Source organism: Corapipo altera, unplaced genomic scaffold (genome assembly GCF_003945725.1).
Source record: "Corapipo altera isolate COAL_440 unplaced genomic scaffold, ASM394572v1 113, whole genome shotgun sequence".
Lineage (NCBI taxonomy): Eukaryota > Metazoa > Chordata > Aves > Passeriformes > Pipridae > Corapipo > Corapipo altera.
Window position 1 is genome coordinate 7,310,909 of NW_020884895.1, and position 18,331 is coordinate 7,329,239.

Genomic DNA, 18,331 nt, shown 5'->3' on the forward strand with positions numbered 1-18,331 from the left:
CTGGTCCTCAGCTGCAGAACATTTTATCCCAGTGCTCCCCTGCAGCTCCCAGAGGATTGAACTAAGTCTGATTTCTTACCATCTTCATCTGAATGCATCTGTTAATGTGCACGGAAAAGCAGAAGCTAAATCCCATCTTTCAGTGTCCCTGAGTGTGTCTGTCCTGTCACGGTCCTGGTTCTCTCCCTCCCTTCTTTCCCACCCCATCAGCCAGCCCTGCCAGTCCTGAGGAAGAAGGAAGGGACTGTACTGTTGAAAAGAGACAGAAGGGCTTTGCTTTAAACCAGAAAAATAAATATATCAAGATTCCTTTCAAAATCTGTAACTCAACTTCCTCTTGCTTGTTTTTCTTGGTTCACAGAGGTCCCTAGTGGGAATTTTACATAACAGATGTATTCTTTTTGTATTAGGAATAGATCACAAAACACCATTTAACACCTCAAAAGGAGCCTATCTTCTTAGGTTGACCTCATCGTGCTGATGGTATAGGGCAATTCCCTGGGACCTGAAGGATACCACCAGGGAAGGTGCAGTTTTAACTCAAAACCACGAAGAGAAAAAATAAACAAAAATCCCCCTCAGAAATTCCTCTTTATACTGTCACTGACAGTTAAACTTTCCAGTTATCACTTTTTCCTCAAATAAATGTGTACCTTGGGTAGCTTACCTAGTACCGATGTCGTTCTGGGCCGCTAATCGGAAGGTGTAACCCAAAGCTGGACAAAGCTTAGTCAGCTTGCAATGCTTCTGGCTCCCGAAGTAACATTCTCTGAAACCACTGTTCCTCTTTCCCTAGAAAGAGAGAAATCTGTAATTGGATTGCTATGAAACAAAAACCACACGGTGCTTATTTTAAAAAGCTGTTAAACGATATTAGAATTGGATGTTTCCATACAGGCACTGTGCAAAGGAGGCTGTGTAAGCACTGACAGCACTGCTTTGCTCCCAAAATCCCACAGATCAGCACAGTCAGCCTGCTGACAGATCCCTCCTCTTCTTTATATTTGTGAGATATATCTACAGCTCCTGGCATTCTGCTTGAAACGCAATTTATCCCACTCATTAACAAAAAACCAGGCAAATTAAGGGTAAAATCATCCCTCAATCCACTCAGTCACAGAGGCACAGGAAAGGTGCAGCCAACATTTCTTGCAAGCTCTACCCTCCGTACCTCCATCCCTCCCTGGTCCTTCAGGAATTCTCTATCCCACAAGAGGGCTCTCGCTCCCCACAGTCGAGCTATGGTCAGACCCAGCGGGACAACCCAGGTACAACCAGCCCCATGCTCTGCTCACCAGGGCAAAACAGATTTATTAATCACAGAGGAATATTTAATGTGCCAGTTCTACACCGACCCCACTGCTTGGAGCACACGATGAGTGAAGAGGATTTGTTGGGAAGTGTGTAGCTTTGGTAAGAAACTTGGATACCAGAGGGATGGTTTATGGAAGTCTCACATCAGCATGACCTGGACCAGTGATCCATCCTGACAAAGCCAAGATGGGGCAGCAGCCAGAGAGGGTATTGAGACACCTCTCCAGCTCCCAAATCCTTCCTCAGGTACAAACCAGCACAGCTGAGGATAAGGACACTCAGAAGTTCTCTCCTTCACCCCACCACATTTAAACCCACACAAAAACCTTTTCAATGCACCCCAACTTGGTACACCCAAATTTAAGCCAAGCTGTTAGCAGGGCAGAGAGCCTAAACCAACAAGGAATATCTGGTTTCATACTATGTCACATGTGGGAAATGATCAATTTGAAATCTTTCTGGAGAAAGGGCATGGACTGCTCAGCTCTTCATAAATAATATCTAACAGAGCTGAAGCAGTTTAAAGGCTTTTAATTTCAATACCTGAATGCAAAATTAATGGACAATTACATTATTAAGCACAGCAGAGTAGAAGTCTGGCAAATGACATCCATGGGCTCAGATAGGTGCAGTAGACAGAATTATCTCTGCAACTTCTTCTGACTGAAAAGTTCTGCTATACCATTTACTATCTTTGGCACCCGTCTCTACAATTTTTAATTATTACTTTATTATCTATATGGGTGTCCCTCACTGTAGACAAAAGCTTCACCTGCTGCTGCCTCCTTGGGCTTGCTCTGTCCTCCCACACCCCATTCTTCCTCCATGCTCAATACATCACTTCTCCACTAAAGAGTTCAAAAATGCCTGAGTGGGACATGCATTTTTCACTTGGCCATTCTCCAGCTCCTACCAATTTCTACTTATTTTCCCTCGGACTACAACACAGAAGGAAAAACGCCCTAAAATGTTTGCAGTGTATCTCCAGAATGTGTTTATCAAGCTAGAAACAATCATGCAGATCTCCAGCACGGAATAACAATGTGGAGGCACTGAAGGGACATTTATCACACTGGCAAACAGCCCTAACTTTTATTTATACACAGTGAGCCTACACTTGTTCTGGAACTTGGTTTTATACACAATCTCCTTCAACTTCACCCACCTGCTCCAGCTGTAACATTACTGTACGGATCAAGTAAATTAAGAGATGGAACTAGAAGAGAATCATTTTGTAAAATGAGAAAAACTTTTCAGATCTCAATTCCCTAGTTATAGAGTTCTATGATAAAATTACTTTAGGATGAAAAAGATAGGTGACCATACACTCCAGCTCAGCAATAATGTATGTAAACTCCACACTACACAAAACCACATCAGAAATCCCATGTTTCAGTAAAATATCCATTCATCAGTGCAAGACTACCAAGAATATATTTTTTTCCTCCCTATGTAAACTCTCTTTTATAGGTTGAGTTGCATTAATTTTCCTCCAACTCTTTGATGACTTTACTACTTATAAACAATTGAAAACACTTATTTTTGATTTCTGCTTAAGAATGTAGGTTTTTTTAGTAATTTACCTATGCTTTTTTCCAAGAGAACAAAATGACCAAATGCTAAGCAAGTGTTTGATAAAGCAATGCTGGCTAAAAAGGAAAGTCATGGACAATCTCACCTGTAGCACAGTGCCTGAACTGAGAGCAACGGGCCAAGGAAACTCATTTATCAAACTGGTGTGTTAAAACTTTGCCAAGACTGCCAAACATCTAAGTTATCTTCAACTTTATAACAGTACAAACTCTGATATTGTATATATTTCTCTTGTAGAACTGGTATTGTACATTCCCCAGACTCACTCAGAGACCAACTGGTATTCAGATTACTCAGACTGGCTGGTATTTTGGATTCTATTGGCACTAATTGGAGAGGCTGGCCGATATTTCTAATTATCCTGGCATTAATAGCCTGGAAATAGCCTCTCCGCTCCTTCTCTCCCAAGATTTATGAAAGCACTAATGCTGGCATAATTATAGACAGGAACAACTGGCAGGCTGGTACTGGCTGCCACCCAAGAGTCTTACAGCTTTCCCAGAATCCTTCTCCTATCCTTTGTACACTCGGCATCCAAGTTTTTAATCCCTTAAATAATGTTTCGTAAGTTGCTTAAAATACACTGTATCATTTCCGCAAATATTTCTAATCCCCAGATTTCAGAGGGAGTGCTGTCTGACTTCTCCTCCAGGCCTGCTTTCTCCAGCCTGTGTTCCCTATTCTTCTCCAGGACAACCCATACTGTGATGATCATCAGCGCCTGTCAGGAGACAAGAACAATTCAGCTCCACAAATCCCTCACCATTTGCACAACACTCTAACAGAGTGTTTAAACACAGATTTTAAGAGTTTTCCCTGTTATTTCAGCTATATTTCAAGGCACACACTCAACACAGGGTGTCAAAGTGTCTCTTGGCGAGTGTATTTATTGAACAAGGGTTTTGAGCATTTAAATGGGTTTTGTTGACTGCATTCCCGGCAGCACAGGCAGTAAATAAACACAAAAGGAGGAAGTGGCCACTGCAGGTACAGTGATGCAGGAATGGAGCACAGTCCTTCACCACAGAAATCTGCTGCAGAGCTGCCAGCATCAGATCTTCAACCAGGAGGCAGGATGGACATCTGTGGCCACACCAGCATTAGCTGCTATGGTCAGGTCATATTGGCAATAAAAAGGAACAGACTGATACTCAATCTGACACAGAGCTGCAGAGCAAACTGTCAACAATTAGTGTAACACACCTTAAGATCTCTGCAAAGCATTTACTGTGCAAGTTATACATGTAACTGAATTTTCTCTACATACGAACATTTAGAAGATAGCAAAGGACCTATGAAACATCCCTAGAATACACACAAATCCCAATTTTATCCAAGGCTCTCCTCCTGCATGTCTCACAGGGGTGGTGCAGCCACAGAACAGACGCAGAGGGCAAGTAAGTGAACAAGCACAAATATGGAGCTCTGTGTATCCAAATTCCAGTGCAGCATCACTGAGATACTTTGCTCAGATTATCAACTGGTAAAAAACAAGCACATCTCTGCTACCTTAAGAAATTTAAAATTTTGTGGCAGAACAAAATTATCTCAATTTACCTATATAATAAACTTCATTATTAACTATCCATCACCAAATCATTAAGTAGTGTGGTGTTGTATCAGTCTCCCTCGAGTAGATTAAAATGAGCTGCTTACTGGATGAGAATTAAAGCTGCTTTGAGTTGTACGTAAAACAGAGACACACACTGTGTGAGAGGGATGTCCTTGTCTCTGGCTCAGGAACATTCCTCCCCTTTCCCATAGAGAATGAATAGGATACTCTCGCTGCCCATATGCACAAGAGAAACATTTACTTACTACCACTTAATCACAGAACCAGCATTTCACATCTAATTAGTAACAAAGGCCTGATTCTTACAGCAGTGCCAGCAGCATTTTTCAATGCAGTTACAGTTTACTGATTTTGATGAACACTGGCATCAGGAGAAAGCATCACCTCCTTTACAGTCATATTTTCTTTTTGGTATATAACTAATGCTATTTTTTTCTGATTAGCCTTTGCTGACCCTGAATAAACAATCCTGGCACCAAGTCATCAATTGATTAGTTCAGGTTTGTAAGTTCAAAGTTCATAGCAGAGTCAGAAGGTGAAGTTTTCCTTAATTATTAATTTTAATTGATTTTATTGCCAGATGACTATTGTGAGTCCCAGCACCTGAGGTGCAGGCTTGTTGATATCCCACTGGATTCCAAAATAACAGAGATGAGGGGTTGATCCTAACTCTTTAATCCAAATTAGGAGGGAAAAAGATGGAACAGCAGGAATAGCTTTGTCTATCAAGGATTTTACAGAGTCTACAGGTCAGGAAAAACACCAAAACCCAAAACTAAACTGAGGCAGCAGCTGGGTAGGACTGGCACAGTGACATATTAAGCAGAATTTCCCACCTCACCTAACCCTAGGGCTGTAAAATATGGTGCTCCTGCTGTCGCTTTACAGTAACAATTCACTTTCTGCATATACAAGTGATGCCACCTACGCCCCTGGTTGCATTTTACATGCTACAAATTGTGCCTCTGCCCTGTAAAAACAACAGGAATGAGGGTGACATACTGCTGAGCATCTGACATGCTCCAAGATCCAGAGATCCCAGAGACAGATAACCCATGATCCACCACGAGGGAGCACAGAGGGGCTGCTGGAGCCCTTTCTGTAGCACAGTTCGAGCTGGGGGAACACACTGCTGTGACTGGGACACAGCTGGAGGTGCCTGTCTGAACACCTCCACCACTCCCCACACCTCCTGTGCCCGATGCCAGTTTTGTTTCCACAGCCTGAGGCTGCAGCCTTTGCACAACAGCTTTCAAGGATCTGCATATGGTTAGAGTGACAAGGGCTTTCCGCAGCTCATTCACACCATCCTTCCCTAGGAAGGGACCAACTTCCCAGGCAGGCTGCCATTTTAAGGTGCTTTTCCAACTTCATCATTGGATACATTTCTTGTTCTCTGCTCTTGCAAAGCCCTCCCTGCTTTGCAGCCACGATTTAATTTCCTTCTGATCGCTGATTTTCCCGTGTTTATATTTTATCCTGTGCCCTGTAGCTAATGAATGCTGCTCTAGCTGAGATCTGGCAGCGCGTTTGCTGTTGCCTGGCAAGCGTTCTCCTCTGCTCTGATGTATTTATTTCTTGATTTCACCAGGACACAGTGTGGCATTGTGGACAAGTCAGTGCTTTTGCTTACGTGGAGTTTACACAACCAAGTGCGAGGGTACAGAGCACTCCAAGTGAATTCTCTTTTGTACTTGGGAGGTGCAACTCCAGTAGCTGAATGCACTTCATGTCAGAGGCACAACTTGCCACAGCACCTGAAAAAGTGAGTGGAACATCTTGCTGAGTTCACCATTGCATGAGACGAGGTTCCTTCAGATCCAGGCACAGCCAGCCTGCATCTTCAGACCTTTTCTTTAGCAAGCCTAAATAGCAGGTTTTAATTTAGCGACTCAAAATGGCATTTCTGTCTCATATCAGAGGAAAAGAATTTTTAGAGAAGCTACACCTGTGGTATTAACTGTCTCAGAACCTGACAACTACATTTCAGCCAGGAGTCCTGTCAAATCATTGGAGATGTACCAAATTAATTTGTGCAAGGCCATTATTCTTTCATCTGTGCTGGCTAGTTCTCCATTGTGGTCTCAGATTTCATGGCTGTTACTGAGAAAACAAGGTAATTAAAATAGATAGACTAAGGGAATCAGGATGCCTCAATTTTTCCCCATTGGTACCTGAGCCACCCAAAACCAAACTGCTTTTGCCCTGTGAAAAAGAGATATCATAACCATTCTTTCTGAAGACAAAACTCTAGGTATATAATCAGTATTAAAGGGTATAAAGGATGAAAGAATTTTAGAATTGTCATACATACATATATATATATATATATATATAAAATTATGTCTAGGCTCCATGCAGACAAAATGAATATCCAAAGTATTTGCACTGTATTAATGGTCTGCTGGTGGTCTCTTCTGACAAGACCTTCTGCTGCTTTCCTTCCCTTTGCAGGCTAAAATCATCCACATTTCCACTGCTTCACTGCTTGGTGCTGTTATGTTCCCATGGCTCCAAATTACTGGAAGCCTTGGAAGAGATCACAAGTGCACAGTCAAGGTGTCACAGAAGGTGTAATGGGATCATCCTGGTCAATCCTTTTGGAGAAATATCTCTTTAATCCCTTTTCCCAGACCTCACACTCCGCTTTTTTCCCTCTTCACTGACGACCTTTCCCCTTCCATTATGCAGAGAGGGACAGCAAGTCATTCTGAAGTTATTGTTTTCAGTTCAGAGGGTTTCTCATCATGCAGACCCCACTTGCTGTGACAGTGCATACAATAAATGTTTGCACAGTGAGTGGTTCCAAACACCCAACATGTGCCAGAATGATCTGGGAATGTGTTATTAGTGCAATAATGGAAAACTATTCATAACAGAATACTCCCTTCAGAATATTTTTAGACTACAAAAGACCTCAAGAGATGTTTCTCAGACTGCACGACCGGACACCCTTTCATACGCTTCATTTCCTGACTCATGACTCTTTTTTACTTTAAATGTTGCCCAAGCCCTTTCTGTCACCCATTATGTATTTTTTCCTTCAAAGATGATACTCCCTGACTCATGCTTTCTGCAGAAATATGGCTTGCACAAAAGAAAGGAGGCAGAAACGAATTAGGGGACAGAGGGAGGACTCACAAGAACCCACCTCCAAAAAATCATCCACACCTTGTTGTCAGTCAGGGCACCCTCCTCAACAGTCCATTGCTCACTAACCACGTAAAATAGGAGAGAACTTAATTCTTTTTGACCTTGGAAGGGGACTAATTGTCACTATGTAAAGGACACTTATTTTGACCCTGAGTACATTCTCTGTAGAAAGGGCTGCAAGATCATAGCTTGTCTCCTCTGGGGCAGGAACAGTGTTTATTCTGCACTCAGTCAGCAAACAGAAGAAAGAGATCATGAACAGAACTCTAAGATACAATGCAAGTAATGAAATAATACGCAATGCCAATTAACAAATAATATACAACAAATAAGTGATAAAAGATTTCATGAGTACAGAACATTATCTCTGCATAAAATAAACTGAATGGAAAGTTTTCCCCTCACTGCCCCTTTCACCTTTCCAACTCTTTACCTAATGTCATCAGGATTTCATTTTTCTCTTTCTATTTTCTCCTGTATTTAATTATTTTTCTTTACTCAGCAAATCCTTGTAAAGTCTGAGTACCATTTATTTGTGTATTTATTTCAACTAGTTACAACTTACCTCATCCCACTCCAGAAGGTAGCTGGTGATTTTTGAACCATTATCAATGGGTGCCTACAAACAAAAATAAACAAAAGGTGACTTGGGGAATAGAAGAAAACTACTTCACCACCCCCCCAGGCAAATGACTACAGTTTCAAGTGCTTTGCACATGGCTTGCAAACCTCTTAAAGATAATGAAACACATACATTTTAAAAGTCAAGTCAGTGCACGGATTTGTCAGAGTAGAGCAAGTTCAAGTCCCTTACTGAAAAATTACTGTCTCAGCTTTCAATTATTTTCAGTATTTATGTTCATTGTCAGTAAACTCCATTTTTCCCTGCTTTCTTGCCTGATCCCAGCGTTACCTACCTTCCACTGTAAGGTTAAGGAGCTTTTGGTCCTGTGCGAGGGTTTGGGTGGGAAGGGACACTCTGGTGCTGAGCTGTGAGTGGTGAAGCTTACTGGCTCTGAGCAGGATCCCTTTACTGAGTTGTACATTGCATATACCCTGGAAAGAGTAATCAAGTGGGTTATAAATTTGCTGACAGTTACACTGGCACTGTCTCAGCCGCAGTATTTGACTACCAAAGCATCCATGACACCATTCACTAATGACAGATTTATCACAGACCAGTGTCTGTCCTTGTTTTACTTCGCTTCATAGAAGTATGCAAAAAAAACCTCAAAAACCCACACAGCAGAAGGCAAACACTACAGTAATTTGTGCAAATACTCCCAGAGACCACTGAGTTATCTTCATCATCTTTTCTTTCCACCACTACTTCCTTGTAATTGCCAGACTTCCACACACTGTGCTAAAATTCTCTTTGCAACACAACAGAAAGTATGAGCTCATGAGAAAAAGGTGTCAACTTTAACGCCTGCTTTACACTTGAGTCCCATGTATCATGTTGAGTGGTGGTAACTGCTGGTCTCCTTCCACGGGTACAAGCTCATCCTGCATAGCTCAGGTGTCAACACTTAGTGGACCTCCATGGATTAGAACTAACACAGCTCAGCAATATTACTCCGATAAACTAAAAATCTTCAAAGCAAATTTGATTTCAGGCAAATCTTTTATATATCACCATAGAGGAGGATATAAAATACAAAACCATGTGGGAAAGCAAATAGGATACAGTTGAACACTTCCTCAAGAGGTGCCCTTCTCTGAAAAATTAATGATGTTATTTTTTCCCTTCACATTTTCCATGCGGCAAAAGAAAGTGCAAATTGGAAGTCTTCTACTCAAAAAAAAAGTTCAAATCATGACCAGACGATGACCTCTGAGTTGGCTGTAGCTATTGTGTACTTGAATGTAGAGCTAAAGAAAGGGCAACTTCTAAATTTGTTTTCAGTAGATAAGAGTAATTTATGTACAATGGCCACCTACATAGAATCAAACCTTTTGGGGGAGGCTGACAAGAACTGCTGTAGTGCTGCTTTACCCATCACCTATTAGCAGTCAGGAGTGAAAACAAATGCAATTTGTGTACATCTGTTGGAAATGAGCACAGCCAAGCATCCAACACAAGCCATAAGGGAATAAAATCATGAGAAAATGAACTTAGGGGGCATCCTCTGCATGTCACCGAAACACAGCACAGTCAGCCCTGAAGGTACCACAACAATACACCTGAAGAAAAGCAAGCAGTGGGTTCAGAGTGAACCAGGTTGTCCCAGGTGCCCTGCAGAGCAGGAGCAAGAACAAGCACCTTGTCTGGTGGAGACAAAGCCCCGAGAGATGCTGCCAAGGTTAAGGAGACCCAAAGCGGTCTGCCCAGTAACTGTTAGCCCTTAAATTTCTTTACTGAACAGATTTATTTCTTCACAGATGTTAATACATAATGCAGTTACAGTGAAGAAAAAAAACAAACTGTCATGGAAAGCAAACGAGGCAGTTCGTTCAGTGTCGGCTCGCTCCACTGCAAGCATGGGCTGCTGCTTTGCAAGGCTGACTTTTATATTTAGCAGTCACTTGTTTTTGAACAGAAGTTACTGCTAATTGTTCACAAATGAATTATAATTTGATAAACTGCAGGAAGGTGGAGGAAGTTGTAGGTAAGGGAGGAAGAAGTCAGCCAGGACATGGGACAAATACCCCTAAAAATGACCAAGACCTCAACCCAACTGCACATGGTGACCACTCTGGTGTTTGAAGTTGGCTTCAAAAGAGATGTTCAGTGCTTAGAGCAGGAAGCTCAACAGTGTTTTACAACCTTCTCCTCCTTGCTACCATCCCTGTTGTGGTCAGAACTCCTGCCCAGCCCAGGAGCCGCATTTTTTCCTTATTTATGACAAATTACTTCTGGTCTTCTCCTTCTACTTGAAAAGTTTATTTTAGGGCTCCACTAGAAATCACCCTTAAAACTGAAAAGAACTATCAGAACAAGATGGACACACTTAGGTGTTGGATCTTTTTTAGAGCTCAGAAGCAAGGTGTTCTTTGAAGTTTTGCAAACAGGAACAGCCTTGACACGAAACAGCACACCATGCTTAGCCCTTGTTTGGAAAAACAGAAAGGAACAATAGATAGGAATGAAAGGATTTTTTCTTTAAAGGATATGGAGGGTAACTGACCAGGATGTGAATTTGAAGCCTTAGTACATAAACAAGTCTTTAAAAAAAAGCAACATGAACAGGTAATGCAGACGGTGTTAAAACATCAGGGAGCAAAACTAGAATGTGTTAATAGTTAATAAATGTGTAAAACACATTTTCAGAATCAAAGAGAAATATGCCCTGAAAATATCAGCACAGATCAGTGTGAATCAATCTTTTTTCTTGTAATAAATGCTGAAATTACTACAGTCAGATGGATCTGTAATCAGCAGATTTGCTTCCCAAAGCACAGACTATTTATGAACAAAGCAGGCTGGAGAACTTTCAGAGTTACAGTAGCTGAAGAAACACCAGTTGCTTGAGTCAAGTTTTTAAGCAGTTTCAAGTATCCCACTTTCAAACACAGAAATACAGACATGTGGACTTCTTTTCCCCTCTTTCTACAGCAATGACAACACAACAGAAAACATGTTGTTTGAGAAGCATGCCCATAATTTAAAGTCCAAGATAAAATCTATTGTAAAATATGTAGAAATCATCGAAAAATACACCTACAGAGGTGACGATTAAATTCTTGAACTACACTGTATATTTTGTTAAAAAACTTTCACATTTATTCTCATATAATTGAAGTTTATATTTAAGTGACATTCATATTCACACTAACTCACCTGACATGATAATCTGTTGCTGGCCTAAGGTCCTTCAGGTTATATTCTAATTCTTCTCCACTGCAGGAAAGAAGCCCAAACTCAACAGATTAGTAAATTATGAAAAGTAGTATCACACTTAGCACAGCCAGTGATTTTCTAGTGATATTATAATTTGAAAGAAAAAAGAAAATACCACCAAAGAAAAACAATATAACAATAAAACAACAAAAAATTATCAATATATGACAATAGAAACAAAGTAGCAAACAATATACCAAAAATTTGTCAACATACTTCATGTTTCTTGAAAACTTTCTAGAGCTCCATATACACAGAAGAAACGAATTTATCATCCCAATTTATATAGTAAACCAGTTATATGGTTTTTTTCCAAAGCTTGGATTTTGTTGATATTTGCATAAAGCACACTGTGGTTTTCTACCCTCCCAGAGCTGAAAAGAACGGAATCCAAACATTATTTCTGTATTTTCTGCACATTCCCTATTTCAAAATACTTTATAAAAAGTGAGCCATTGAACTTCAGAGGAAGAGGTATAGTTTCTTGCACAAATGTTCCACTTATTTGCTTTCTCCTCCAGAATGATGCTCCCTGTGAGGATCATGGCGAGGAGACTTTAATTAATGGCTGAACAGCTGGATCCAGCTCTCCTTTAACGCTAACAGAAGTAAAAGCACAGAGTTTCAGACATTTTAGGAAAAAAACCAGCAAATAATCTATTAATTTCAAATGCAGCCAACATAGTTAGGGCTATTCTTTTTCCTTCTGGCTTGTTTGCTGGTAAATGAACACTGGGCTCAGTCATGTGTTGCCAGTTCTGTGAAGATTAAGGTACGGGTCAGTGCTTAATAAGTAATAGCCATCTCATGTAAGAGCCTGGCTTATTCGTGATTTTATTAAAATATGGGAAACAAGAAAGCTCTCATTTTAGCATAAAGAAATATTTCATAGCTAGCTGGACAAATACAGGGAAATGTCTCAAAATCAAGAGAATAAAATTCACCAGAAAGCACATGCCTGCACATGTCAAAAATACACCAAAAAACAAAAACACCTCTTTGTTTTCATATAATTCAGTGCTCCGCAAATTCTTTCTTTTCCCCCTCTGAAACGAGTTCACCTCCTTGCAAAGACAATGTATTTGACATATTGCTGAGTTTCTTTTGCCTATAGTAATAACAATTACTGCTGCTCCTGATGGAATGTACCACATCAAGCTAATGGCTGCACTCTGGCCAGCAGCAGGAGACACATCACCACTAGCAGCTTTAAAACAGATGCACAATGTTTCCTAACCAGAAGAAAATGTGCAGCCCTCTCACCAGCAAGCACAAGAAGTACTAGAAGGTGTCCTTCCCATTTTAGAAGCTCAGCAGCACATATTGAACTATGGAGATGCTCACACTGGCTCACAAATAGCCAGTGTAAATGCCAGAAAAAAAAAATTAAAAAAAAAAATCAGGAAGCCTTTCTCTGGTTAATACCTTCTTTTTGCATTACCCAAAACCTGCCTTCAGCATACCAAGAGGAATACTCTTAAGAAGGGAGATGGCTTGGTCTCAAGAGGTAATTCCATAAATGCTCTATCACCTGGACTTTATTTAATGAGATTTGGGAAGGATTAGGTATTTCACAATAGCCAAGGTCACATCTCCGAATTTTCCTTCCTAGATGTCATTAGCAGGGAAAAAGAAATGCATAACACCATATGTACTTGATCACAGAATGAGCTCAGAGGATCACTGCAAGGAGACACAGAGAAATCCCTCTGAATTTTTACTGAGGGCTGCTGGGAGCCTCTATAACCTACTGATGGCTGTAACTCCCTCCTCTGCTCATCTAAGGCACTACAAGGCAGCAAAGCCCTCAAATTTTGCTCGTTAGCTGAAATAACAAGCTTTACTGTGCTAAATTCTGCAAGCCCACACAAAACCAGCCCATTAGGAAGGCAGGTGTGGTGTACACGGAAGGTTCTGACATTTAGCATTGGAGAGAGATTAACCTTTTCACTGGTAATGGGAGAGGCAGCACGGGCTACAGGATCTGCCACGTGCCAGGGAGGTGGGATAGGATGGCAACTGGGGACCTTGTGACGTGCACTCAGCTCCCTGCAAGCTCCTCTGGCGAGGGGGCCAACAGGACAGTGAGGGAGCAACCAGAGGGTGCTCAAACGTGCCTTTTTTCTGTGACTGATGGGCATGCCAGAATACACCCTGAAAATCTCAGAGAATTTATTCCCAACGAAAACACAAGTGTAAAAAATGGCACTGTTACCTGTAAATTATCTTGTATTTTCCATCCCTCCCTTTATCCGATAAGGCAACCTCGTAGGTACAGGTGTAAGGCAAACCGTTGTTGTGTCTATCTGCATTTAGAAGGCCAGTGGGAGGTGACCAGGAAAGTAAAACTGTTCTTGCTTGAATATTTGTAACCTGTAGAAGAAACATCGGTTACCCTGAATTCTGAGGAAAAAAACCCCACTATCCTCTAAGTTTTTGTTTTCTGCTTGCATCTTCACAATCCATTTCTCGTAAAATGGAAATTTCAGAGCTAGAGTTGAAAAGTAAAGGGTCAGAAATGGTCAACACCACAAACAAAAATACAGATTTATGGCATAAAGTAATTTCTAACAGATGAGCAATATGGAGAGATTTTTCCCTGCAGTGAACTGACTCGTCACTGTCTGAGCATCCAACAAAGGATGCCTCACACCACTCTGGAAGTACCTGCTGCCATGGCTATTACCAGAAGGGAGTTGGAACTAAGTGGAACAAAGACTTTATCCTATAGATTGTTTTATACACAATAATTTCTCTAAAGTCTTTTTAGGGAGACTTCTTTAAAAAAACTCTGATGGTTTTTTCAGTCATCCTGTTCCTTCTTATCATTTGAAACTGTAATAATTCAACTGCAAATAAGTTAAAAAAACCCAATTTAATCTGCAAATTTACACTGACTCAAAAGCCTAAGTGAAAATCACAACAGAAGTCCAACTTGTCAATTAAAAATTCCACTGCAAATCAATCACTTTGTGCCGAGATAAAGACTGTCTGTGTGATCTGCAGTGGCCCCTGGGTGTGACACCTTCCCGTCAGATGGGTGAGGATTCTCTATCAATAAAACACAGAAGAAACACCTAAAACTCAGGCACTAAAACAATTTTATCACCTCAACAGTGCAGCTGTATTCTTCTGGAGACCCAGGTCCACCTAACTCCAGCAGCTTCCCAGAGAACAGCCTTCTGTTATCAGGCTGAGAAAGAATAAAAAAAATCCCCCCTGCCACTGTCTCAGAAGAAAAAGAAATAAGAAGCAATAGTTGCACTGGCTATCTGGGAAAAGCAGCGCATTTTTATACATGCCTGCTGAAAAAGCACAGGGAAGCCTCAAAGCCTCCAGAGCCTCAAGTGCTCTGCCACAAACTCTCCACTTTTCATCACGAAAATTATGTTCTTCCTTCTTAACTGTAGTGAATATATGAAGAATATTCCTTTAGTTATGCTCCATGAGGAGGAATCAAAGACTGAGGTTTTATATTCTTTATTTCTCCTACGCATCAAATTTCACTGGTTCTATCATTTTAACAGATTTTTCCAACACTCAGAGCAAGATGTTGTTATTTTGGAAGGCATAAGATGGATGCAGGTGCTCAGTTATACAATTCCTAAGTTTTGTTGAGACAAGTGAAACCCCTTACCTGTAAATTATTTGGTAATGAAGTTTCAGCAATCAGCTTTAAAGGACTCTCTGTTTACAAATCTGGCTCCTGGATATCTTTACAGAATGGAGAATATTTAACTTCTCACGTGAAAACACATTGTTTCCAGCTGATGAGCACTGCAACTGTTGTGTCTGATACCCATAATATCAAGCAGATTCTTTCTGAGCAAGTCATAAATCCATTTTTAACAGACTGACAAGTAGGTGACACCATTAAACATATCTTTAACACCGTGATCTCAAAAGTTAAAGATTTTAATTTATAGCAGCACAGTCAAGTCTTGCCAGAAAAGAAAACCTTTGTTCAACCTAATGTGAAAAATAAGTTTTAAGGCAAGAAAGTTTAAGTAGCATCAAGCTTTCTTGGTAAAAAACATGGACATGCAAATTCTTGTAAGAATTTTCATGGTATTTCTTGTTTTCACGGTATTTTCTTGCCATATTTTTCTGATACTATGAAATCAATGTTTACTTCAAGAACTTGGACCAGAGGACACCAATACTGGATTAGATAGTTTATAAGACACTTGAATGGTTCAAGTGAGATAAGTCAAATTTTTGAGATATATATATATACACACATGCGAATGAAAACGTGGCAAGGATATTTGGAGCTAAAAGTCCATATTTTAAATAATATTTTGATCAGAAAACTGAATAGTAAGATCCAAATAGATTTTTATTTTTTTTAACAGACATTACTACTATGCCAGCTCAGCCCATCAACATGCAGTTTCTTTTATTATGGAAATACGCTTGCATAATTGTTTTTCATAAATTCAGGCAGACTTGGAGCTGGAGGCACGATATCCTGCCAATGTTCTATTGAAATGTTTTTCTCTATGACTACTCCCAAGGACACACGTATATATTCCACGTACAGCAAAACTCTGGCCCTTCATGAACTTCAGCAATCTGTAAAAAGTTAGGTCTTAAGTTTCTTAAAATAAGAGAAAGTATCTTATGGACTAACTGTTAGAAACTGTTAGACTACGATTCTAAAGTCTGTGTGCAGACATTTCCATGCAGAGGATGAAAGTCCAAACGCAGTTGCTAAGCTGCTCCAGCTACACCATTAATTTCTTACTGATAGAGAGAGTGGCTGCTGGCTGCCTCAGTGGTGGTGGGTACACAGCAACTGCTGGTGAGGCTTAAAAATAAACACCAGAAATCGTTAAATACAATTCTTAGCTGCACTGAGTACACACAGCAAGTGCAGGAAAGCAAGTGAGAGGTCACTGTCTGTGTGATAAAAGTCAGAGAAGGCAAATCTATACCCTCCCTGGGTACAGAAAGCACAACAGGGTTGTGCACGTCAGTACGAGTGCTGGGAACGGATTTATTTGTGTGGCTGGAGATAAACCCGTGTGCTGCTCCCCCACCAACAGGCTGATACCGTATCACGTTTACCTGCCAAAGGCATATCTCTTCAATATCTCATTTCATGGCCAAAGCCACTACTTAGTTTACCAAGGAACTCCTACCTGGAGCAGGAAGCACTAGCTTTGCTGGGAAAAAGGGTAAATTAAATAAATGGGGTTATGATATGCTGAGAATAACAAGCAGGCACTCGCAAAACAGCTTGGTAGCTTTATCTCCAACTTTTCTTGCTTATACAAACACCTTTCAAATGATATGGAGCAGCTGAACAGATATGGACCAGCCCTTTCCATGCCTACGAAACAGCCGAGCTACCATCACAATGGTGGGCTTAACGACCCTTCTGAACTTGCAGACATAAATACTTCACTGCCAATAAAAAACAGTCTATTGTTCATTAATGGTGACCTAACTCCATCCAACCAAAATACAAGCAGCCAGAGCACCTCTTCCTAGGCTGGGCAGGTAAACCTTTGTGCTCCTTCTAGTTACTGCAGCCTGTCTCATCTGTCCCCAAAATTGCTGTGCTGGCTTTGACAAGGGCTGGCTCGGCCTTTTAGCCGAGACCTAACAAAAGATTTTCCCACAAGGAGTTTTGTGTGTCTGGTGAAAAGCACAGTTAATTAGTTTCTGAAAACTTCTCAGTTTACACAGTAAATGCCTCCTTTCTGCGCTATCAAAACTCGGTGGTGTAAATAATTATTCCATAAAAGCCCCTGGGAAAGAATCCAGCTCCTGCACCACTTCAATAAGGTTACAAGACTGATGAATATCGGCCCTTCCCGTCTTTCAGGTAATGAAAAATGTTTCTGTACAACTTTCATTATCTTTCAAATTCCGGGTTAGCATTCACAGGCATCGTGTGGTTCGGGGGCTCATTGTATGTGTGTGAGAACTACACTGCAAGCAACATTCATTTACTCCCTCGAGGGCAGGGTTTGAAAGACTCGGGGGTCAAATGAATTCATGGTTATTACTGGGTCAAGATTCTGCTTATAAACTATGGCTCTAATCCTGCAATTTTAGGCAAAAATCCCAATGTTTAAATATGAGTTTCGCTGCAGAGCAAGTCAGCGGGAGAGGGTTGCCTTTGGAAAGTCAAACTGATGTTTGAGCTCTGGCTGGACAGACCTGTGGTGATTCCCCATGGGGGGTGATGCCCCCCATGGCCCTCGGCAGCCACACACTGGACACAGCAATGCTGCCCCCCCCCGCCACCCAGAATCAAGTTTCCCTTCCCTCACTGCAGTTATTTGTTTTAGAGAATGCTTACTTTGTCTGCAATAACGTGAATTGAAAATATATTTCGGTTTAAATAAAACTGAGGGGGAATAAAAGCCAAAGGAGTCTTTTAAAATTTTTGCTGTTAAAGGGACAAAGCTATCTTTAAATTTACAGTTTGGCTGCATGTCTCTCAAATAGGTAACAGTATCTATTATCAAAAGCAGATTTTTTTATAGAGTAATAATTTTAAAAGTGTGTATATTTTGTATTCTGAGAGGTACCTGTGCAAGCCAGACACCTCCTACTGATACCATGGCTGTGGAGTCTCCTGCAGGAGTTGCTTACAAGCCTAATCCCTCTGGATGGCTTCCACACCATTGATGATGGAGGGAGTTGCTCACTTGGACACATCAAAGCCATGTGCTGCAGACACAGCATCACTCCACTTGCCACTGACTCACTGCTCTGTGCTCTTTTGTTTTGCATCATTTCTTTCTTCACTATTGCTTTTCTATATATTGTTTCATTTTTCATTGATATATGCATAAGGCTTGCCAAGCAATATGGACCATGATGTGATATATTCCTATCAG

At 40.8% G+C, this 18,331-nt stretch overlaps 1 protein-coding gene across 4 annotated transcripts in view; it reads right to left on the bottom strand.

Moving 5' to 3' along the window:
* FNDC3B (fibronectin type III domain containing 3B) overlaps nt 1–18,331 on the bottom strand; it is a 190,691-nt gene that overhangs the window by 45,741 nt on the left and 126,619 nt on the right. For all 4 annotated transcript variants that reach the window (XM_027647357.1, XM_027647360.1, XM_027647359.1 and 1 more), the window contains exons 8-12: nt 13,690–13,847; nt 11,415–11,474; nt 8,551–8,689; nt 8,199–8,252; nt 668–792 (exon numbers count right to left, since the gene is read on the bottom strand). In XM_027647357.1, the coding sequence (XP_027503158.1) occupies nt 668–792; nt 8,199–8,252; nt 8,551–8,689; nt 11,415–11,474; nt 13,690–13,847 (536 nt within the window). The remainder of the gene's footprint in view (nt 1–667; nt 793–8,198; nt 8,253–8,550; nt 8,690–11,414; nt 11,475–13,689; nt 13,848–18,331) is intronic.